The 23,917-nt window shown below is 42.2% G+C and overlaps 1 protein-coding gene across 2 annotated transcripts in view; it reads left to right on the top strand.

Annotated features, from left to right (window-relative positions):
* The first annotated feature begins 688 nt into the window (after nt 1–688).
* Nucleotides 689–23,917, top strand: part of SNX9 (sorting nexin 9) — a 116,072-nt gene continuing 92,843 nt past the window's right edge. Inside the window, exon 1 of one of the 2 annotated variants that reach the window (XM_021670141.2) lies at nt 689–725. In XM_021670141.2, coding sequence (XP_021525816.1) covers nt 714–725 — 12 coding nt within the window. In that variant the 5' untranslated portion in view covers nt 689–713. Of the gene's footprint in view, nt 726–1,419; nt 1,440–23,917 lie in introns of those variants that run through there. The other variant, XM_064360513.1, reaches the window with a different exon arrangement.

The raw sequence follows: 23,917 nt of genomic DNA, 5'->3' as shown, positions 1-23,917 counted from the left end.
GAAGCCATTGCTCCGCTCCTTCCCGGCTGTTTATGTGGCACTCAGGGTACTCGGCCCAGGGCACGGCGACCCCGCAGCACCCCAGGCGTGGGGCACAGATCGCGGAGTGCAGGGGGCTCCTGCCTTACGGGCGCGTCGCGAGTTCCTGCCGCCCCCTCCCGCCTCTTGCACGGAAAGCCCCGAGCCACGGCGTTCGGCGCCGGCCGAGCGTGAACCGAGTCTGGGTTCGGCTCCCCCGAGCGGCTCGGTGGGCCGCGGACCGCTTTCCGCGGGGCGGCTATGCGGACTGCGGGACATGGCTCCGGGCTCCCGCCCCGACCCTGTCGCAGCTCGAGACGCGGCCCCCAGCCTCGACCAAGGGGGCCGGGCGGCGGCGCGGCGCAGCGCGGGGGCGGCCTGGAGGCCGGGCCGCGGCCGAGGGCCCAGGGCGCGCTTCCGCCGGGCGCCGCGCGCGCCGCGGTAAATGGGAGGCTCGGCCGGCAGGGGCGGGGGCCGCGCAGCCGGGGACTTTCAGGAACTGCAGGAGCGGGCGGCGCGGGAGTCGCAGAGCGCCCAGCGGCGGGGCCTGAGCGTCGAGACTCGGGGCAGAGGCGAAGGAGCTGCCGCTGCGCCGGGGCCCAGCCGGAGCCGCCGCCCACGCCCTCGCGGCTCGGAACCACCATCCGCGGCGCAGGAGACGAGCCGGCCGTCCCGGGCCGGGAGACCAGCCCGCCATGGCCACCAAGGTGAGGGGCGCGCGGCGCAGGCCCGGCCCGCCGCTCAGGCCCGCAGCGGCGCGGGGAGGGTCGGGGCCGGGGCCACGGGGAGGGTCGGGAACGGGGGCCGCCGAGGGGCCACGCCGCGTCCTCAGTGGGGTCCCCGAGCGGCTCCGCGGCCCAGCCAGCCCCCTTCAGGCATGGGTGCGGCGGGCTGGGGGACCGCCGGGATCGCGCCGGGGGAGGTCGTCGGGTCTGCGCGCAGACGCGGGTCGGGTCCCCGGGCGCAGCTAGGTTTGCGAAGTTTGCACCTGAGAGTGGGCTGCGGCCGGCGCTCCGGGAGGGGCCGCGGGAGCGGGTTGGAAACTTCCCACAGCCCTAGGAGGCCCCCTAGGCGACAGGCGCTCCCTGTTGTCCGCCGTCTCCGCGTCCCCTTCCGCTGCCGCCCGGGGGACCCTCGGCCCCGCAGGGCGGGTAGGAGTCGAGACCCCAGCAGAGAGGACGCGGCGCTTCCCGTCCCGGCCTGCGGGAGCTCGCGGCCGGGGAGGGACGGAGGCTGGGACGCCCAGAGCCCCGCTGCCTTCGCTGCTGTAATTTTTTTCTTGTTTTGCTACCTTTTCAGTGTGACTGGTATTGCCAGCATGAATAAAATATCAAGAGGGAAATGACTGTGCTTTCGATTACGTGTTTGCCTGAAAAAAGGCCCAGGCCCGAATTACGTCGTGGAACTTTGACTCCTGCTTGGTAATTGGCTAGGAGCGGTGATTTGCCTGTTTTACGTTATTGTTTATGAAATTAGCAGTCACTCCTTGCTACCTGAGTGTTCAAAAGCCACCCTCCCCCGCTCCTTTTCCTTGGCCTTTTTCAGTAGTTATTTGATGTAAAATAGTTGCTGGGAAAGTCAGGGACGCGGAAGGAGGACCTGGGGGAGGAGGCTCCATCCCTGAGCCATTGACTGATCTGTAATATGCTGTGAGGAGTGGGTTTACTTTTGCATTTAGTTTTTGTAATGTCAGTTTCTAAGCATCAGAACCCTTTCTCTATTTGTTTTTGAGATCTCTGAGCTACTTTTGGGTTGGTGGAAACCTTATTTTTTTTTTTTTATTTTTCGATAGGTGTTCGTGTGTGTGTGTGTTTGTGGAGTGATAAGGTGGAAAATGATAAGAAATTTCAAATCTCTTTGAAAGATCAGAATTGCTTGACTTCAGTCTGCCAGATTTTGTGCTGCGGTAGATTTTGTGCTCTGAATCCATCTAGGTGCTGCGTTTATAGAGAAATGGGGATTCTCCTCCAGGGAACCTGTTGCTACAGTTACTGAAATAATTAACCTTCTTGTTAATATATTATTGCCTGTGCTGTGCCTTGGTTTTATTAATGTGATAGAATTTGCCACCTTTTTAACGTATTAATTTCGTGTTGACCTTTTTAAAAATAAAACTTGGGCTAAGGATTTCTAAGGAAATTTGATTTTGAGGTTTGTTGCCAAACATTCCAGAAATTACCAGTTACACATCCTACTACACACTCATTTTGCAACCTTAAATCGGTCTATAGACCCTGCGCGGTGGCTCACTCCCGCCTGTTATCCCAGCACTTTGAAAGGCCGCGGTGGGCAGATCACCTGAGGTCAGGAGCTCGAGACCAGCATGGCCAATATGATGAAACCGCATCTTTACTGAAAGTACAAAAATTAGCTGGGCGTGGTGACGTGCGCCTGTAGTCCCAGCTGCTCGGGAGGTTGAGGCAGGAGAATCGCTTGAACCCGGGAGGTGGCGGTTGCAGAGAGCAAGGCTCCGTCAAAAAAAAAAAAAAAAAAAAGGCGTTTTATGACCTAGAGATCTGTCCAGTGGTGGTCAGTGTTGTGTTTTTCCACTCTGGTCTGCTGAGGCATGTTACCTGTACTGTCCTTTAAGTGGAATGCAGTTTAGCAACTAGTGCGGGTATACCTGCTAAAATTTTTATTTCATTGTTAAGCCTAAACTCAATTATTTTCCCAGAAAATTGAAAAGGACAGTGGTTCTTGTATTCATCTTGAATTGCATGTGTCTTCACTTAAACGCGAGTCTTAAAACATGTGTAAGCACTTCCTGCTTGGTTATCTACACCACTCCGAAAGCATATTCCAGTAGTTAGTTTCTTTCTAATCACTGTTCCACATGGTGCTCATTTCCATGTTTACATTGTGACGAACCATTTCCGTTTGAAGAAAAAGAAGAGCAGTGAAGCAGTTCTTAAACGAAGACCCTTAGTTTTCTGACATGCTGGCGATTGTTGTGTCCAACCAAAGTCTCATTTTTTAATTGTTCCCAGAGAGTCAAGTTGGTACTTTTCCTCCCTTCCCCCATGTATACACGCTTGCTGTTCCCCGCATCTGAGTAGTTCTGTTTTTTTCCTTCATTTTCTTCAAGGGGTGGGGGAATGTGTTTAGTAGTAATGACTACCTTTTAATAAAAATTTAGGCTCCAGTGGCACTCAGGCTGTTGCTATAATTATTAAGTGATGAAAAGTAAGTTCAGTGTCTGGATATTTTAGGTGATGTCGGTTTCCCTTGGAATTTACCAGAGAATTGGCTATAGTATCTTCAGATACAATTTTCTTACTTGTTCTTATGTATTTTCTTAAGGATGTGGTTATCTCTGAACTATTGGGATTTTAAAAAAATTCTGCTAGTATATTTTGCGATAGAAAAAGAAATTATCTTTTAGAAGAATAACTGTGGTAGGACAGTCCTTCACTGCTAGGGAAAGTTAATCAGTAACTGCACATTTTAAAGGGATTATCTGTTTTCTATTTCTAATCCTTACTCAGTAGAATGCTGCATTCAGTTTAAGTGCAAGTACTTAGTGCAATCGAGTCTTGTTTTACAAATATTAATACAAAGACTGCAGAGCGTTTTTTGTCTTGACCTTTATTGGAAGCCTCCCCTTTGGTGAATTTGAGTCATTATGTTTTATTTTAAAAATCAAGTCCTGGGAAAGAAATGAAGATTTTTTTTTTCAATGTATATCAAAGGGAACACGAAGGAAATTGTTAGTGGAGGTTAAAACATATCTATATAATTTAGCTGTAATTTCCATGTCAAAGTTAACCTTCAATCACTAATTTGGATCCTTTTGTGCTTACATAGTCACCTTTGGAGTAATTACAACAAGATTCCAGGAGCTCCAATACCTAAAGTTACATGCATGTGTTACACAGCTTGTCTGGTTGAATTAAATGGGTATGAAATGTTAAAAATAATGGTAGAGAATGAATGAATTGCTTAAGATTGTTACATGTATAGGTTAGTGAGAACAATTTAGAAGGCATACTTGTAGCCTCTCCAGAGCAGAAACCTTTATTTGAAGACTAGAATAGAAATATCTTTCTAACAGGTCTTAAAGTTGATTTTTATGGTTTTTAAAATGTTTGTGAAATGCTAACCATTTAACTTTGCATAGCAGTAGTATTTTCTATGTGTCTTACATAGAATGTTTGTGTAGTATTCTTATAGTCAAAAGTTTTGTGACAGTAGAAAGATGGGACAAATCTTATTAAAGAAGGAATAGATTAGAAGGCATAAAAATTTTGCGCTTTTCTACTATGACTTGTTTTTATGTTGACCATCTGAAAATTATAGTTTTACTTTAATCACCCACTTAAAACTTTGTAGCTTTGCAGTGCTGCGTTTGTTTTTGTTTTTTTTTTTTTTTTTTCTCTTTTCTGGAGTGCTGTTCTCCTTTGTCCTTGCCTAGGTACTTTGTTTTTACATGTTAGGTTTTTTGGTTTTATTTTGTTTTTTATAGGGGGACAGTTCCTCGCTTTGTCATCCAGGCTAGAGTGCAGTGGCACGAACATGGCTCACTACAGTCTCCACCTCCCTGGCCCAAGTGATCCTCCCACCTCATTCTCTCAAATAGCTTGGAATATAGGTGTGCACCACCATGTCCGGCTACTTTTTGTATTTTTTGTAGAGATGGGGTTTCACCAGGTATCCTAAGCTCAGGTAATCCCCCCTTCTCAGCCTCACGAGTATGCCAGGCCGCATGTTAAGTCTTAACATGTCTAAGCATCACTTCCCCGGGATAACCTTTCCTCATGTCCCCACCCCTGTTTCAGGGTCATATCATACACCCCGACTGCCATTTTACATTTGTTTCTATAACTAATGGCTGTCTCTTTTGAATGCTGTCAGCCTCAAGAGGCTGAGACTTTTGTATCTTCAATGACCAGTTTAAAAGAGCAAAAAGATATTCTGGTGAGATAAGTGACTCAATTATTGAAATAGAAAACTGTTAATCTCCAACTGTAAGCTTTTATTCTTTTAATTATACATTGTAGTGTGTTTGTTAAAAGTGTATACAGGTACAACGCAAAATTTACATCTGTAGCTTAGGTATTGGCAATTATATTTTTAAAAACATAATCAATTTTATTAATGATTACATGAGAAATTGCCTCTTATGTTTTAAGGCAGTTGGAACAAGCTTCATATTTCTGAGACTTTAAAGAGTTGTCTTTAACCTGTGAGTTGTCAGAAGTGTGTTTAATTTCCAAAAATATTGGGTTTTTCTCCTTATCTTTTTGTTGATGATTTCTAACTTGACTGTATGTGATCAGGGACTGTACCTGGAAATGTGTTGAGGCTAACTTTATACCTAGCATACAGTCAGCTTTTGTAATGTTTCACCTGTGCACAAAAGGAATATATATACTATTGATGTGTGTGTATTCTGTATGCTGTATGTCCATTAGACTTACTCTGCCGTTTGTATCTATCCTTACTAATTGTGTTTCTCTGCTCCGTCTGTTGTATCTAACTGATCCTCTGTCAACTTGATGGAGATGTTAAAATGGTAAATTTTCTCTACATTTAGTGCTAGTATTATCTTCTAGGTGAATTGAAGTGTTTATCATTATGAAGTGAACCTGTTTATGTCTGGTAATGCATATTTTCTTAAAGAATGTATTTCTCATGTTAATGTGATTTCACTAGCTTTTGGTAAATATTTCCCAGATATATAAAAGCCAATAGCTGAATTTTACCTTTTTATCTAGTCTGGTGATCTTAATGTCTGCCTGTACAGTATTGTGTTTACTGACGTATTTGGATTTCTGTCTACCATCTTACAGATTGTAGGAGCCCGCTCCCAACTTTGTGGAAGATTTGCATTATATAATTCTTTTTGCCAGTGGTTATCATAAGCATGTTAACATTGTTAAAGTCTGAAATTACTTAATATCATTACCCTTTTCCTTAGTTACAAAAAGACATGAGGTTATTTAACTCCAGTCATCTCCCCCAATATAATCAATTATTGCCCAGTATTTTAGTTATCTTTTTCACTACAAATTGGACATTATTTTTATTTTTATACAGTTAAATGTTTTAGATCTAATCATATTGTATTATGTCTTTGCTTATTATTTCTTCTTACATTTCAGTCTTTTATTGAGATAATTTTCCTTCTACCTAAAATGAATTGGAATTTCCATTGAGAAGGTATGTTGTTGGTAAATCTCTTATGTTTCTCTTGGGTATGAAAATTACTCTCGTCGAGGAGAGAGATCCAAGATGGCTGACCACTAGCAGCTCAGGATTGCAGCTCCCAGTGAAAGTGCAGAGAACGAGAGGACGCCACACTTTCAGACGAATTTTTGTTGCTCACGGACCAGGAGATTCCCAGTAGAGGAGCCCCATGGGTCGCCAGCGCGACTCTTGTGGCCAGCGCGGCGGTTTTGCTGGCGCCTCAGCACGGCAGTTCTTGGCGCAGTGTGAACGGGACTGGGTCCCCTTTTGGCCTATTCCCGGGCAGAAAAGCACCATCAATCTTAACACCGCTGTTTTGGCCAGTGCAGTGGATTGCTCAGATTTCGGTGCTGGGAATGAACAAGTTGGACGTCCACTCAGAAACCTAATTTGAAAGTTGGAAATCACAAAGACGACAGGTGGATAAATTTACAATGATGGGAAGAAACCAGCATAAAAAGGCTGAGCATACCCAAAATCAGAATGCCTCTCCCTCTACAGGGGATCACAGTTCCTCATCAGCAACAGAACAAGCCCTGATGGAGAACGAGTGCGTTCCATTAACAGAAGTAGGCTTCAGAAGGTGGATGATAAGAAACTTTTGTGCATTAAAAGAACTTGTTCTAACCCCATGCAAAGAAACTAAGAACTTTGAAAAAAGGTTTGACGAAATGCTAATGAGAATAGACAATTTGGAGAGGAATATAGGTGAATTAATGGAGTTGAAAAACACAACACGAGAACTTCGTAAAGTATGCACAAGTTTTAACAGTCGAATTGATTCAAGCAGAAGAAAGGATATCAGAGTTCGAAGACCAACTTAATGAAATAAAACGAGAAGTCAAGATTAGAGAAAAAAGGATAAAAAAGAATGAGCAAAGTCTCCAAGAAATATGGGACTATGTGAAAAGACCTAATCTACGTTTGATAGGTGTACCTGAATGTGATGAAGAGAATGAATCCAAGTTGGAAAATACTCTTCAGGAGATTATTCAGGAAAACTTTCCCAACCTAGTAAGGCAGGACAATATTCAACTCCAGGTAATAGAGAGAACACCACAAAGATATTCCTCAAGAAGACCAACCCCAAGGCACATAATCGTCAGATTCATTAGGGTTGAAATGGAGAAAATACTAAGAGCAGCCAGAGAGAAAGGTCAGGTTACCCACAAAGGGAAGCCTATCAGACTTACAGCAGATCTCTCAGCAGAAACCCTACAAGCCAGAAAAGAGTGGGGGCCAATATTCAACATCCTTAAAGAAAAGAACTTTCAACCCAGAATTTCATATCCAGCCAAACTGAACTTCAAAAGCGAAGGAAAAATAAAATCTTTTGCAAACAAGCAAGTACTTAGAGATTTCACCATCACCAGGCCTGCTTTGCAGAAGCTTCTGAAAGAAGCACTATACATATAAAGGAGCAACCAGCATCAGCCTTTCCAAAAATATATCCAGCTAGCATCAAATGCCAGTATTAAACTCATATATATTATTAACCGGATAAAAAGCCAAAACCCATCTGTATACTGTATCCAGATCCATCTCACATGCAATGATACACAAAGACTCAAAACAAAGGGAGAGAGGAAGATTTACCAACCAAACAGAGAGCAAACATAAATAAACAAATAAAAAGCAGGAGTTGCAATTCTCACCTCTGATAAAATAGACTTTAAAGCAACAAAGATAAAAAGAGGCAAAGAAGGACATTACATAATGGTAAAAGGATCAATGTAACAAGAAGAGCTAATGGTCCTATATATACACGTACCCAATACAGAAGCACCCAGATACATAAGACAAGTTCTTAATGACTTATAAAGAGACTTAGCCTCCCACACAATAATAGTGGGAGACTGTAACATCACATTGTCAATATTAGACTGATCAATGAGATAGAAAATTAACAAGGATATCCAGGACTTGAACTCAGACCCGGAACAAGTAGACTTAATAAACATTTATAGAACTCTCCACTTCAAATACACAAAACATACATTCTTACCAGTACGATATCACACCTATTCCAAAAGTGACTATATAATTGGAAGTAAATCACTCCTCAATAATTGCATAGCATTTCATAGGTTTAAATGAAATATTGGTTGCCTGCTTGTTTGTTATTTTCTTCCCTTATTCCTTCCTGTCTCCATTGTTAAGCACAATTATTGTCATAAAAGAGGTTTTCAATTCCCATTTTTAGACTGCATTCTAGCCTGGGCAATAAAGCAATACTCCCGTTCTCTCTCCCTCTTTCTCTTCCTTTTTTTCCTCTTCTTCATTCTTTTTTTTTCTTTCTCTCTTTCTTCTTTTTTTTCTTAAAAAAAAAAAAAGAAAATTACTCTCGACTTAAAAGAGTTCTAGGTTGACAGCATTTTTTCCCCAGTCCAGTGAAGGTATTCTTCCTTTGTTTCTACTGGCTTTGACATTTGCTGCTAAGAAGCCAGTTATCTAATTATTGTTCCTTTGTCAGTGGGGTGACTCCTCACTGCCTGTTTTTAAGACTTTCTCTGTGTTTTTAGTATTTTGCAGTTTGAATTTAGTGTGCCTGTGTATGGATTTTAATTACACAGCTTGGGCTTTCCTGGGTATCTCGGATCTGAGGACAGGTGCTACATTAGTTCTAGAACAGTGCTGTTGAGTGGAACTCGCTGTCACGATGGTCTACATCTGTGCAGTCCCATCTGGTAGCTGCCTGCCGCTTGTGGCTAACAAGAACTTGAAATGTGGTTAATGTGACCGAGGCACTGTGTTTAAATTTTAATTTCAGTAGCCACATGTGGCTAATGGCTACTTTATAGGAGAGTACAGTTGTAGAAAACTCGGCAGTTATTCATGAAAATTGCCTTTTCTCCACCCTTTCTTTCTGGAACTCTAGTAACATGAAAAGGACCAATGAAAAATCCAGCTTCCCACCTCTCTTGTCATGTTTTCTTTGTGCTGCATTCTGGAGAATTTCTTTTGTTCTTACCTTCTATTCGCTATTCTTTCTTCAGTCAGGCCAAATCTCTTTTATCCATCCATTTAATTTTCATTTTCAATTATCTTCAATTTTTAGAAATTGTATTTGGTTCTATTTAAAATCTGCTTATCATTCATTATGGTTTCTGGTTCTTTGCTCATATTTTTAAGCTTAAGGATGTAAAAATATTGATAGTTTTTTTTTTGTTTGTTCTAATATCTGAAGTCTGATTCACCCATTTGTTTCTGCACATTCTCACTCATTGTGCTTTGTTTTCTTGTGTGTTTTGTGATTTGATTTAATTTTTCCTTGAGTTGCTTGTTTTCCTTGGAACTTTATCTGAGGGAATCCTGTTACCTAGATTAACTTCCAGAGAGGATTTGTGTGTGCTGATACCAGTATCCTAGGGACATTATATCCATGAAGTCACTGTATCTTTAATTCCTGCTTAATGTTTTTTCCACCATACTGAGTAGCATAAATATGGACCTGGCATCTCAGGAGAAATTACAGGTTTTCCTCTTTACCCTTACATTGGGGTCCTTTTGGAGTCCCAGCTTGTAGCTTAATACAGGAGTCTTTGTGTGTTGCCTCCCCTGCCCCTACACAGTCCTGAGGGCCAGGCTCCCTGGTTTGTGGAGGCTCCAAGCAGGAAATCCTGCCTCAGCACATGTGTTCTCCCAGGGTTTCTGCTTTCACTTCCTTTGTGGCCTCTCTGGAGCCTTTCCTTTTGTGCTAACTTAGCAATGTGTGTCAAAAGGTGTTTAGTTTGTGTCTTTTGCTTTTAATGTTTTATTCAGCATTTCAGTTGTTTCAGCCTGGCAGTGGCTCAGGTATTAGCTTGCTGTAGTTGCTAGAACAAAATCCAAGTCAGAGCATCTTTGTAACAAACTGTCAAGTGAAAGGAGTGTAATATGTGCATGAAAGTGTTAATCTGTTCTTTGCAGCGGGGAGAAGGTGAAAAAGTTCTTAAGCATTTTGGTTGAAAGCAAACCTTCAGTCAAGCTGTCAAACTGTGGGCATTCAAAACTTTCCAGTTGGTATTTCTTTGTCATTTTTCTTTTGACTATTAAAAGCACGTGATAGACTCCTTCTTATTAATTTCTAGGCATTGTAAATGCAGTGCTTAAGGATGCTATTCAGTCTGACTCAATTTTTCTAAGTTATTTTTAGTATCTGGAAATTGAGTCATATTATAGTATTATTACACACAGGGGCAGTACTCAGAAATCACAGATTTGTGATTATTCATTAAGTCAGAGAGACGCTTTAGGGATAAGTTAAAGAGGGGGAAATGGCAGCTTCATTCTGTTACCTGTTACCCATTGTTGTCCACCAACTCATTCATTTGAACTTCGGATGTGCTTGGTGCCAGGTCCTCTGTTCCATATTGGGATGTCAGTATGAAAAGCCCTGTCCTTGTACTCCAAGGGCACAGTGTCCTGAAGGAGGGCAGGCTGTGTGCAGGGGCACAGTGCAGGCTCCTGGCACAGTTCCTCAAGCCCAGAGGCTTTCAAAGGACCCAAGTCTTGAAATTTCTGTGTGTTAGTCTGTTCTCATGCTGCTATGAAGAAATACCTGAGACTAGGTAATTTTAAAAGAAAAGAGGTTTAATTGACTCTCAGTTCCACAGGACTGGGGAGGCCTCAGGAAACTTTGAATCATGGTGGAAGGGGGAGCAAACATGTCCTTTACATGGCAGCAGGAAGAAGTGCTGAGCAAAAGCAGGAAAAGCCCCTTATAAAACCATCAGATCTTGTGAGAATTCATGAGAACAGGATGGGGGTAACCGCCCCCATGATTCAATTACTTCCCACCAGGTGCCTCCCACAACATGTGGGGATTATGGGAACTACAATTCAAGATGAGATTTGGGTGGGGACACAGCCAAACCGTATCAGTATGTTACTTTCTTTAGTACATTGAGTGAGTTTTAACCCTTAGTCTATCATTTCAGTTGCTTTAAAAATACTTCCATAGTATACAGCTCCAGTCTGAAAGTCCAGGCTTTGTCTTGGCGGATCCCAGATATACTGTTCAGTGGACATTTCAGTAGCTATTTTGTACCACTTGGATGCTGGGAGTAAAGATTTGGATCCTCCCTAGGACAGTTGACATTAATGAATTGGTATATTCAAAATGTGTCAGTTTAAATGTATTTCCTAACTTAAATTCACAGAAAAAGGCTTGAAAATGTAGATGTATGTATAATAGTTGCCTATTGTATAGTGGTTGCACATAGGACTTTTTTTGTGTTTTAGCTTGTTTTATATTCTCAAGATTTTGAGTAATGAATATTGCTGCTTTTGTAACAAGGAAAAGTTTTTTGTTTTGTTTTGTTTTGTTTTCAATAAAAACTCACTGTCTTTGGGCTTCTAAAGCAGATTCCCAAATTTATGTACCTTCTATTAATTTGTTTCAAAGTGTACTAAGTTGGAAAAACGTTTTAATTAATGCTTAAAAACTAGTAAGGGCACCTTCAGTAGAAAAATGCTAATGCATTCAGGATTACAAATATTATTTTGTAATTTCCTTACGTACCATATTTTCTTCTTCCAAGGGAGAAAAAGTATGTTTTAAAAGTAACTTTAAAAAAATAACTGAAAACTTACTGAAGAACTACCACTGAACCTGAAGGGGTTACAAATTGCTACTTCATAAAAACATTGGTAATTTTACCTGCCTCTGTACGCCTTCTCCCTCAGGAGCTTAGAAGAGGCAGGGTGGCTGATCCTTTGTGGTTAGACAGCATTTCCAGAACTCTGCTTCGCCTACCTTCTTAAACCATGATTCAGATTTTAGAGTCAAGAGTTGAGTAGTGTGATTTTACAGCTGTTTTGTTGATGCATCACATTTACTTTGTCCTGTGACTGTCATTACCAGTATTACCAAACTGAACTGGGTCCATTTGCCCATGCAGTGGAAAGCCAAACACTGAAGCACCAGGTTTTTGCAGTAAGAAAGGCTTATTGCCAGACAGCTGAGCAAGGAGGCAGGCGTTGAACTCAAGTCTGTTTCTCCACACTGGGGGCTAGGCCAGGTTTTGTACTTAGAAGGTAATGAAGCATGATCTGATTGGATCTTGCAATGAGGTGATGCTGGAGGCACGATCTGGATGGATCCTACCGTGGGGTGACACCAGGGCTTGATCTGATTTGATTTTGGATCCTGCCATGTGGTGTCCACTGTTTGTTTGTTTTTTCTTTTTTTTTTTTTTTTCTTCTGAGACAGGGTCTCCCCATGTTGCCCAGGCTGAAGTGCAGTGGTGCAGCTTCCGCTGACTGCAGCTCAACCTCCCGGGCTCAACTGATCCTCTTACCCCAACATCCTGAGTAAGCTAATATCACAAGTGTGTGCCAGCACACCTGGCTAATTAAAAAAAATTTTTTTTTTTTTTGTAGAGATGGGGTCTCATTTTCTTGCTCAGGCTGGAGCACAGTGGCATAATAATAACTCAGTAATAATAACTCACTGCCACCTTGAACTCCTGGGCTTAAGTGATTCTCCAACCTCAGCCTCATAGGTAGCTTGGACTACAGGTGTGTGCCACCCCCCTGGCCAATTTTTTTTTTTCTTTAGTAGAGTTGAGGTCTCGCGGTGTTCCCCCAGCTGGTCTCAAACTCCTAGGCTCAAACGATCCTCCCACATCAGCCTCCCAAAGTGTTGGGGTCCTCTTATTAATTCAGTGCCCATTCCTCAGTCCGACCACTTGGGTTCTGTCCATGGTTGCACACTTAGTTCATCTGGGCATGCCCTGGTGATGTGACCTTCAACCTGGGGGTCCATGCCAACTGAAAAGCAGCTCACAACTCTGTTACATAAAAGTTGAACCTGATTAGTCTCATACAATTCCACCAGTATGTAAAGCATATTTAGTGTCCTCGCAACCCCTAAAAACTCCAAAAGTCTAGGCAATCAATAGCCATTAGGTTACTGAGATCTGTGGTTAAGATAGGTTGAGCCGTTTGAATCATTTAAAGCCAAGATGATACCAAAAAGTATAGAAATTTTAAATTTAATTTTATTTTTGAGACAGAGTCTCACTTTGTCACCCAGGCTGGAATGCAGTGGTGTCATCTCAGCTCACTGCAACTTCTGCCCCCTAGGTTCAAGCAGTTCTCCTGTCTCAGCCTCCCAAGTAGCTGGGATTATAGACGTGTGCCACCACGTTCGGCTAATTTCTGTATTTTTAGTAGAGACAGGGTTTCACCATGTTGGCCAGCCAGGTTTTGAATTCCTGACACCAAGTCAGCCACCTGCCTTGGCCTCCCAAAGTGCTGGGATTACAGGCATGAGCCACCATGCCCAACCGAGATTTTTAAATATTCTAATATTTATTTCTAATTGAGTTTGATTACTATATGATGACCATAAGCAAAGTTTTCAACCTTTTAAAACCCTTTCCCCTCCTTTTTTTTTATTTTTTAATTTTTAGACAGAGTCTTGCTCTGTTTCCCAGGCTGAAGTGCAGTGGTGCAAACATGGCTCACAGCAGCCTTGGACTTGCAGACTCGAGGACTTCTCCTACCTCAGTGTCCTGAGTATCTGTGATATGGTTAGGCTTCATGTCTCCATGCAAATCTCATCTTGAGTTTTAATCGCCATAATCCCCAAGTCTCAAGGGAAAGACCAGGTGGAGGTAGTTGAATCATGGGGATGATTTCCCCCATGCTGAGCTGATGGTTTAATAAGGGTCTCTTCCACCTTTGCTCAGTACTTCTTCCTGCCACCTTGTGAAGAAGGTGACTTGCTTCCCATTCACTTTCCACTGTGATTGTAAGCTTCCTGAGGCCTCCCTAGCCATGCTAAACTGTGAGTCAGTTAAACCTCTTTCCTTTATAAATTACCCAGTCTCTGGCAGTTCTTTATAGCAGTGTGAAAACAGACTAATGCAGTGTGGGACCACAGGCAAGCACAACTATGCCTAGCCAATTTATTTTTATTTTGAGACAGGGTCTCACTCTGTCACTCAGGCTGAAGTGCCATGGTGTGATCTGGGCTCATAGCAGCCTTGACCTCCTAGGCTCGAGTGATTCTTCTGCTACAGCCTCCCAAGTACAGGCACATGCCACCACAGCCAGCTTAATTTTTAATTTAATTTTATTTTTTTTTGTAGAGACAGTCTTTCTGTGCCCAGGATTGTCTTGAACTTCTGTGCTCAAACATTCCTTCTTCCTTAGCTTCCCAAAGTGCTAGGATTACAACTATTCCTCTTTTTGATAAGTGGAAACATCTTGTGCCCTTTCTGTAGTTGTCATTATGAAAGTGATAAATGGTGATTCTCTAAAATGCTACAAGTGTTAATTTTGTTTTCAAACTCCCCTCTTCGCTGATTCTTTAGGACTCTCTGCTATACAGAAAGATATGGCAATGGTAATAAGCTTCCATCTGAGAGAGAAATTGGACTCTTGCTAAAGCCCATCGATATTTTACAAGTGATGATACTTACTGAGGTTAGGAATTAAAGGTAGAGCTGTGATACTCCAGCTGCATCACAGTCACCAGCTGGGGGAGCTTGTTAAATCACAGAGTGTTTCTGATTCAGGAGGTCTGGGGTGAGGCTGAGAACACATATTTCTGCTAGTTCCCAGGTGATGCTGATACTGCTGGTCTAGGGACTTTCAGAACTATTGTTGTGAGAGATGGAAAAGTAAAAGAAAGAACTTGGCGTGTGTCCTTGGTTGGCCCCTAAGATCAGGGAGGCTGTAAATGGGTGGCCGCAGTAGCATGCCATGTGCAGCGAACACTTGTGTCTTGCTTAAAGGATTCTTTTATCTAACTAAGTTCAAACGATGCAGAAAATCTGAAGATCAGTAAAGGATTCTCTAAAGCTATTTTGTTTCTCACCAACTTGTAGTGTTGTCAGTAACTTTTCAGTTCTTTTGATTGATCAATGGTATTATATGTAAAATGTCTCAACACCATTAGAATCTCAGAGTACTGTGGAGGCTGGTTACTACTCTTCCTATTGCCTTTTAAGTTAGCCAGAAAACGTGATACAGTTTTGTGTGTTATTATAGTAAATAGTAATCCATCCAGATTTGCTTTGTATAATATGTGCTACTATGATTATATAATGAAAATAATTTTTAATGGGAGATTACTATCTAAAAGAATCCTCTTTTTAAAATTATTTTATAAGTCAGATGATACATGCCTTTGTGTATATCCAGTTTTTAATGTTATTTGTGTCATATGTACCTGTATCTAATTTTGATGAGTTTGAATTTCAGCGGCTTCATTTTTCCTGTTTGCTTGCTTAGAAGCTTTAAGGAAGTAAAGAAAATGTTTGTCAAAGCCAGAAAAAAGAATGGATATAGTCCCCAAACTAGATAAATCTACCTCTGATTAATCAAATGCACCCGTGTATTATTGTAGGACCCATATGCATGAAGGCCCGGGCATGCTGTCTGTGCTCCTATGACCCGCCTCTGGAGAATCAGTAAGAAGTAATGGGTGTCTGAATAAGAGAAGGGCAGCAGATCATGAAGCCCTCATTGGCATTTGAACGAGGTGGCAACTGAACTGCACCATTCAGTTTCTTGTGGGATCCATGAACAGCATATGCTGTACCATTAATTATGGAAGGAATACATGTAATTGTTACTGGCTGTGGTTAACATTAGAATATTATTGTGCATGAACATCAAGGGGTGTTGACAGAAATATAAGTATGCTCCACTGTTACCAAAAATCAAATTTCGTTTCTTTGTTTTTGAGATAGAACCTCACCCTGTTGCCCAGGCTGCAGTACAATGGCAGCTTGCTGCAGCCTCCACTTCCTGGGCTCAAACAATCCTTCCACCTCAGCCTCCCGAGTAGCTGGATTACAGATCTGCATCACCATGCCTGGCCAGTTTTTGTATTTTTTTGTAGAGACTGTTTTGCCGTGTTGCCCAGGCTGATCTTGAATTTCTGGGCTCAAGATATCTCCCTGCCTCGGCCTCCCAAAGTGCTGGGATTACAGGCATGAACCACTGTGCTCAGCCAAGTTTTTTCTTTTTCATTCAACAGTCTCTTTCCAGAATTTATACTGTAAGTGAGAATGCATGTACATTTTTCTGTTCAAAGAATTTGCAGTCTAATGGACACAGACGTAGATATCTTCAATTAGGTGTACAGTTGCTATGGTAGAAGTACACTTAGTGTACAGTGAGATAGCGCAGTACTTGGAGTCAGAAATGGGACCCTTCTAACCTGTTTCCCTCCATTTTGCTTGTGGAAACCTAAAAGTAAAAATAAATTTGTATCAATAAAGAGGCCATAGTGGGAAATTGTATGTAGAAGTAAGTGCTAGTTAAATATTCTCACATTATGTTATTCATGGTGCAGAAGAGGATCATTTCTTTCTAGTTTAGGGAATGGTGTTAAATACTTAAAGGCATGTTTAGTTCAAGGTCTCATTTAAACAGCTCCTATTTTAGTGGCTGACCTTGCAGGATAGAAAATGCATTTTATAGAAGTGTAAATGTCCAGTTTCGCTCGTTGTGCTCTCTGGGACTAGTCACACTAAGCCACTCTTAGGAACCAGTGAATAGTCAAGGTAAGTAGTCTTTCTGTGTCCAGGCTTGTTCTAAATCCTTTGTGGCTGAGGACATAGTGTCATGGAATGGCTACAATGTATCTGCTCCTTTTGATTTCCAGGTAAGTTGTTGTTTGATGTGTTTTATTTACCTGGTTTGCAATACCCAGAGCTTATTCCAGAGAAGGGATTCCCAGCTGGCGAATTGTCAGGGGATCTTTAACTCTTTAAAATATATATAGATTATGTAATAAAATATAGGATTACTTAAAAACACTGGACTTCTTGGTACCTTTTTGGTGTTAAGTATCAATGAATTATACTTGTGTATAATTACTGTTATTTGTGTGGGGGGGATGTATATATATTGAGGTCATTGGCATTCCTCTATGATTCATTGTAGCTATTACATAAAAGCCTATTTCCCTTATTAGTGTTTGGTTTCTCTTAAGTTTTTAGAATAAAACAGAAATTGTGTCTTTTATTAGAGATGCAATGAATGAACAAAATTAGTTTGACCTGATTATGAAGCGTCTATATTTTCATGTAATAGTGGTGGTATAGCATAGAGATTAGGAGCCTGGGTTCAAATTCCAGTCCAGTTATTAATATGTAACTCTGGAAAGTTACTTAATACTTCAGTTTCCTTATCTGTAAAATACAAGTAACTGAATGGATTCAGGTATGAATTCCATTGCACAGTCCAGGTGGGGGAAAAATTATAATTTTACTCTTCTGTAATAATTTACAACAAATTCATTTCCATCCTGCTGGGGAAGCAGACCTATAATCTTTTAGTTCCCAGACCACCAACTCTTGCCCAGGGTGAGGCATAATTTGAGGGTGGGGATAGTAACCTAGTGCCATGTCCTTGGGGGTGTAACCCTGTCTTGCCCTCCAGTCTCCTCCCTAGGCCTTTCCTGCTGCCCCTCAGTTTAGTAGTTCTCTGCACCACTTTATTGCTGTGCTGCTTGAGGGCATGGGACCCACCTTGCTGGTTGTGCGTAGTCTTGGGGCATGAATCTCTGCAAAGCTCAGACACTTTCTGTCTTGATGTGACAAACAGCCGTTTGGATTCTCTACCCCTTCCGGTTGTTTCGTGGTTTCACCAGGGTTCTGGAAGCAGGTGAAAAAACAAGAAAGCCTCACTGGGAAGGTGACACTCAGGCAGAGACCTGAGGTGGAGGGTGTCTGGATCTCAGGAAAGAGCAGAGGGAGCACAGGGAAGAGGGGCTGCTCCCCAGGTGGGGGAGGCCCAGGCAACCATGGGGCTTTGACATTTATTTAGCAACAAAACCACTGGAGGGTTTTCACCACACCCCAAACAACTGACTTATAATTTTTTTTTTTTAGAGTTGAGCTTGCCTTTATTAGCCAAAGCTAACTGCAGGAGTTAACAACATTCTGTTTGCTTTGATACTGGATTTAAGCCTTATTTTATCCCTTCTTAAAACTTAATTGGTTGTATCTTATTAAAGCCACACTAGGAAAATCCTGCGCTCCATTTAAGTCAGTCAGTAGGAGAGCTTCAGAAGGTTTGACATGTATCCTTCTCTATATGAGGAATACTCCAGTCAAATCAGCTGGGAGAAAAAAAATTGTAAAGAAATTAAAAAAAAATCTAATATCTTGAATTTGAGATTCTTTCTGATAGAAAATTTCAGATTATGTCTTATGGATATACTGAAAGTAAATAAAAACGGCCCGTCAGACCATTTGGCTGTTATCATCATCATTATCAACGTCCTGTTCACTTGACTGATGGTCACCTAGACATAAGCACAGTACTTTCAGCCTGCTGGATTTCAGGCTGACGAAACCATTTATGATCAGCGAGTACACACTGCATTGCTCTTCTGATGAGGGTCACTGTGGGTTTCTGGTGTAAACTTCCTGAAACCCTGGCAGTCTTGAGAGCAGCAGTAGAAGAAAGCAGCTGAAACCCTGAGAACTGGGTCAGAATGCTCTTATGGGCTTGGAAGAAATGGCATCATATTAGTTTAGAATTTGGAGATTCAGTGAATCTTTATTCTTTCCTGGTTCCGTTAAGTGATTATTTTTAATATGAAATATATTACTGGAATTTCATATTACTTGTGCTAAAAAATTCCATATCTGTGTGTTTTGAGGATCTTTAAGATGAAGAGCATCCCCCAATGATTAGAGAGGCACAAGATGGAAATAAAGATTTTATTACCTACAGGCCCTGGGAGTACACAGCATGCCTGGAGGTCACACAAAGGATGGTCAGGGAGCTTGAAGGTCAGGAATCGTGAAGGGAGAAAGGGAGATTGAGACCCACCCAGAGACCCATGGGCCAACGCCGTCATGGGATCCAAACAGGTTTCCCTCAGAGAGGTTTAATTGGTTCTAGGAGGTCACACCGTGACTGCACAGCCCAGGTGGGGTGTGAGGGTCTGGGCCAGTGAAGTGGGCTGTGTGTAGCCTTCCCATGGGGAGGTAGTCACCAGGAGGAAGTTGTCTAAGGCAAGTGTCTGGATTGGCCACAGTGAGGACCTGGGAGGAGGGTAGAACTGTGCCCTGTGCTGTGTCCTGGGTGGCAGAGCCCTACTTCTGCTATGAGAAAGTCCTGCTTATCTTCAAAGTGCATGCTGAGGCAACATAAAATGATAAGAATTCATTTACTACACTGTGACTTTTTAAACTATCATCTCAATGGTTTGGCATGATTCAATAGTTTCTGTTTTGACTTTTTATTTATAAAACCTTCAAACATGGAGAAAAGTAGAACAGCACAGTGACCTGCCTTGTACCCATTACCAACTTCCACGGTGATCCTGGCCTGTTTTGTTTCCTCTAACCTCCACTGCCCTATTTTCCTCTTCCCTCACTATTTTGAAGCAAATTCCAGACATCATTTCATGATGAATTTTTTTTTTTTTTTTTTTTTTTGAGACGGAGTTTCGCTCTTGATACCCAGGCTGGAGTGCAATGGTGCGATCTCGGCTCACCGCAACCTCCGCCTCCTGGGTTCAGGCAATTCTCCTGCCTCAGCCTCCTGAGTAGCTGGGATTACAGGCACGCGCCACCGTGCCCAGCTAATTTTTTGTATTAGTAGAGACGGGGTTTCACCATGTTGACCAGGATGGTCTCGATCTCTTGACCTCGGGATCCACCCGCCTCGGCCTCCCAAAGTGCTGGGATTACAGGCTTGAGCCACCGCGCCCGGCCCATGATGAATATTTTAATATACATCTCCAAAATTGTAGACTTAAATAACTGTCATTCCTGTTACACTAAAAAATTCAGAATAAGTTCTTAATATCTTCAAATATCCAGTCTGTTGATAGGCAGTGTAAACCTATTGATAAATTAAGTTTGCTGTATATATTGTGTTGTTTGATAGGTATTAAAGTGAGAACAGTGCCATCTGTTATTGGTTGGCATTTGCATGAGTCCGCCCATGTTAATGTAAAACAAATTCACCACAGGTAGTGTGACCATACAGGTAACATAACCTAACAGGTAAAAAATATATGCATGTCTTGCTTTTATCTTGTTGACTCCAGTGCAGTTATCAAAATCCTCGTGATGTAACTGCCCAGTGTCACCTTGACTGTTGCCTAGACAGAACCAGTTTATCAAGACTGGGGAATTGCAGCGGAGAAAGAGTAGAGCCAACTGTGGGGGAGATCGGAGTTTATTTATTACTCAAATCAGTCTCCCTGAGCATTCGGGGATCAGAGTTTTTAAAGAAAATTTGACAGATAGGGAGTTGGGAAGTGGAGGAGTGCTGATTGGTCAGGTTGGAGATGGAATCATAGGAGGTTGGAGTTCGGTTTTCTTAAAGTCTTCTGTTCCTGGGTGCCATGGCAGAACTGGTTGGGCCAGATTACTGGTCTGGGTGGCATCAGCTGATCCATGGACTGCAGGGTCTACAAAATATCCCAATCACTGATCTTAGGTTTTGTAATAGTGATGTTATCCCCTGGAGCAATTTGGGAAGGTTCACACTCTTGGAGCCAAAGGCTACATGATCCCTAAATTGTAATTTCTTGTAGCTAATTTTTTAGTCCTGCAAAGGCCAACTGTACCCCAGGCAATAAGGGGATCTTTTCAGGAAAGGGCTGTTACCAGTTTTGTTTCAGAGTCAAATCATGGCTTAACTTCTTTCCCAAAGTTAGTTCCGGCCTATGCCCAGGAGTGAACAAGGACAGCTTAAAGGTTAGAAGCAAGATAGAGTTGGTTAGATCTGATTTCTTTCACTGTCATAAATTCCTGTTATAATTTTGCAAAGGTGGTTTCAAGGAGATGAAGCCCTTCTAAGCCTTTCTGTACAGCTTAAGTGGTGCTAGCAATGGGAGGATGCTTAGGATAGGGGTTAAAGAATTGACAAAAGTAAAGATTGAAAAGGAAATACAGTTGACCCTTGAACAACTTGGGGGTTAGGAGCACCAACCCCCTGCCCAGTTGAAAATTCAGGTATAACTTTTGACTCCCCCAACACTTAACTACTAATAGTCTGCCGTTGACTGGAAGCCTGTTAACAGTTAACACGTATTTTATATGTTATGTGTATTACATACTGTATTCTTACAGTAAAGCTAGAGAAAAGAAATGTTACCAAGAAAATCATAAGAAAGAGAAAATATATTTACTATTAAGTGGAAGTAGAGCATTAGGTCTTCATCCTCATTGTCTTCACATTGAGTAGGTGGAAAAGAGGAGGGAGGGGTTGGTCTCGCTGTGCCCAGTGGCAGAAATAGAAGAAACTATGCATATAAAGTGGACCAGACCTGTGTTGTTCAAGGGTCAACTGTACTAATTATCTTATTTTAACTTAAAATGTATAATGTGCATTTACTTACCAATCCTTTGATAGACAGCTATGATCTTTTCTTTGTGTGCCTCTGATTGCAATGCTAAATGATCCATTTTTGCATAATCCACACTCAATTCATTGCAATTTCCATTTTTTATTTTAAAAGAGCTTAAATAGTTTGAAGAGAATTTCAAAACATCGTGAGTACAGAATTCTAGATTTTAAAATTTTATTTCCTATTTTTTTTTTTGAGATAGATTGTCAGAAACAATTGCTCAGTGTAGCCAAAAGAAACCCCCATTTAGACAGAAAAATTTCTCAGCAGGGCACTTTTAATTCTGCAGAAGGGTACTGCTTGCATAGGTTACAATGGCAAGAGCACACCAAACAAAGGAGGGAAGGAGTTTTTAACTCTAATGCAGTTCCTTTTTCTGTGTCCTTCCCCTATTGGCTGGGGTTGGACCACACAGTCTAAGCTGATCCCGATTGACTAAGACTTAAAACTTTTCCCAAATAGGGTAAACGCACGATTTTGCAAGCAGAGGAAAGAGGGGTAGGATTGATTTACAACTTTTACAATTTATGACCAGAAAGTTGAGTCTTTGAAGAGGAACTTAGTTGTCCCAACAGTCTCACTCTGTTGCCCAGGCTAGAGTGCAGTGGGGCGATCTCGGCTCACTGCAACCTCTGCCACCCAGGTTCAAGCAGTTTTCCTGCCTTAGCCTCCCACATAGCTGGGATCACAGGCACACACCTTGCCTGGCTAATTTTTGTATTTTTAGTAGAGATGAGGTTTCACCATGCTGGCCAGGATGGTCTCAGTCTCTTGACCTCGTGATCTGCCCACCTTGGCCTCCCAAAGTGCTGGGATTACAGGCCTGAGCCACCACGCCTAGCTACCTGCTGAGTTTTTAAGGACAGCTTGGTGGGTGGGGGAAGCCAGTGAGTCGGCAGTGCTGATTGGGCAGGGATGAAATCATAGGAAGTCAAAGCTGTCTTGCACCAGGTCAGTTCCTGGGTGGGGGCCACAGGATCAAATGAGCCAGTTTACTGATCAGGGTGCTGCCCCGCTGATCCATCAAGTGCAGGGTCTGCAAAATGTCTCAAGCACTAATATTAGGAGCAGTGGAGGGAGGATCAGAATCCTGTAGCCTCCAGCTGCATGACTCCTAAATCATTTTTAATCTTGTGGCTAATGTTAGTCCTACAAAGGCAATCTAGTCCCCAGGCAAGAAGGAGGTCTGCTTTGGCTGTTGTCCCCTGCTTTCCTCTCTCCTCCCTCTCCTCCCCTCCCCTTCCTTCTCCTCCCCTCCCCTCTCTTTTGAGACAGAATCTCACGCTATTGCCCAGGCTGGAGTGCAGTGGTGCAGTCTTGGCTCCCTGTGGCTTTCACCTCCCAAATTCAAGGGATTCTCCTGCTGCAGCCTCCTGAGTAGCTGGGACTACAGACGCGCACTATCACACCCAGTTAATTTTTTGTATTTGGTGTTTATTGGTTTGCAAGAAGGATTAGCTGGAAGGGAAAAAGAATCCTGGCAAGTGTTGGGATTACAGGCATGAGCCACTGTGCCTGGCCCCATTTGTCTTAACTGCTGTCTCAACTACACTTATTTTGACAGTAAACTTTTTAGCCATGTACTAGATTTCTTAGAAACAATTACTGTTTTTTGAACTCGTGTTTCATTAGCTATGTAATAATTCAATTGCATAGCTACAATAATAACTTACTGTAATCACAACTGGTTTGTGGTAAGCATATGGTTCAGTTGGTGGGGTCAGAATTGCCCCTGTGTGTTAGAGTATCCTGCTAAATGCAAGAGTTCAATATGCCACATATTTTATACAAAGCATAGAGAGCATCTGTGTATCTGTAAATTGTGTGGAATACAGGCTGTGTGATACTCTTCTGTCAGTCATAGTTTTGAGATTTATGGCAAGTTCCTGGGTTTGGTTAGGTTAGAGTATGGTTCTCATGGACCCAAGATTGAACCTTGAAAAGAATTGATAGTAAATGCTAAATTTGATATTGTTTTTGTTCCTTACTCTTGTAACTTGATCGAGTCCCTTAATGAATCAGTATCTTCCTGCCATATCATAATTTACAAAATGATCCGAGGTGCTTTTGTAACACTTTCAGTGTTAATTGGTTTGCAAGGAGGATCAACTGGAAGGGAAAAAGGATCCTGGCAAAATTTTGGTGCCAGGCGCCCGTCCTGCTGCGCATATATCCCTTCAGGACCCCCTGACGAGATTGTCTTTGGCTTCTCTGCCTTCTCATGCCATGAATCCTTCATTTGGTAATCTTTTCCCCTCTGTCAGCTGCTGCTGTTAGGCAAAATCTCTTCTTTTGTCCAAGTATGATTCATTTTATCATTTTTGTGTAATAACTTTAGCTCTTCAAATTTTATTTTTCCAACTTAATTCTCTTTGGCAGTCTTATTTTACC

Source organism: Aotus nancymaae, unplaced genomic scaffold (assembly GCF_030222135.1).
Source record: "Aotus nancymaae isolate 86718 unplaced genomic scaffold, 86718_ANA_hifiasm-v0.15.2.pri h1tg000040l, whole genome shotgun sequence".
Taxonomy (NCBI): Eukaryota; Metazoa; Chordata; class Mammalia; order Primates; family Aotidae; genus Aotus; species Aotus nancymaae.
The sequence above is the reverse complement of the archived record's forward strand: the minus strand, read 5'-3'. Positions and strand labels throughout refer to the sequence as shown.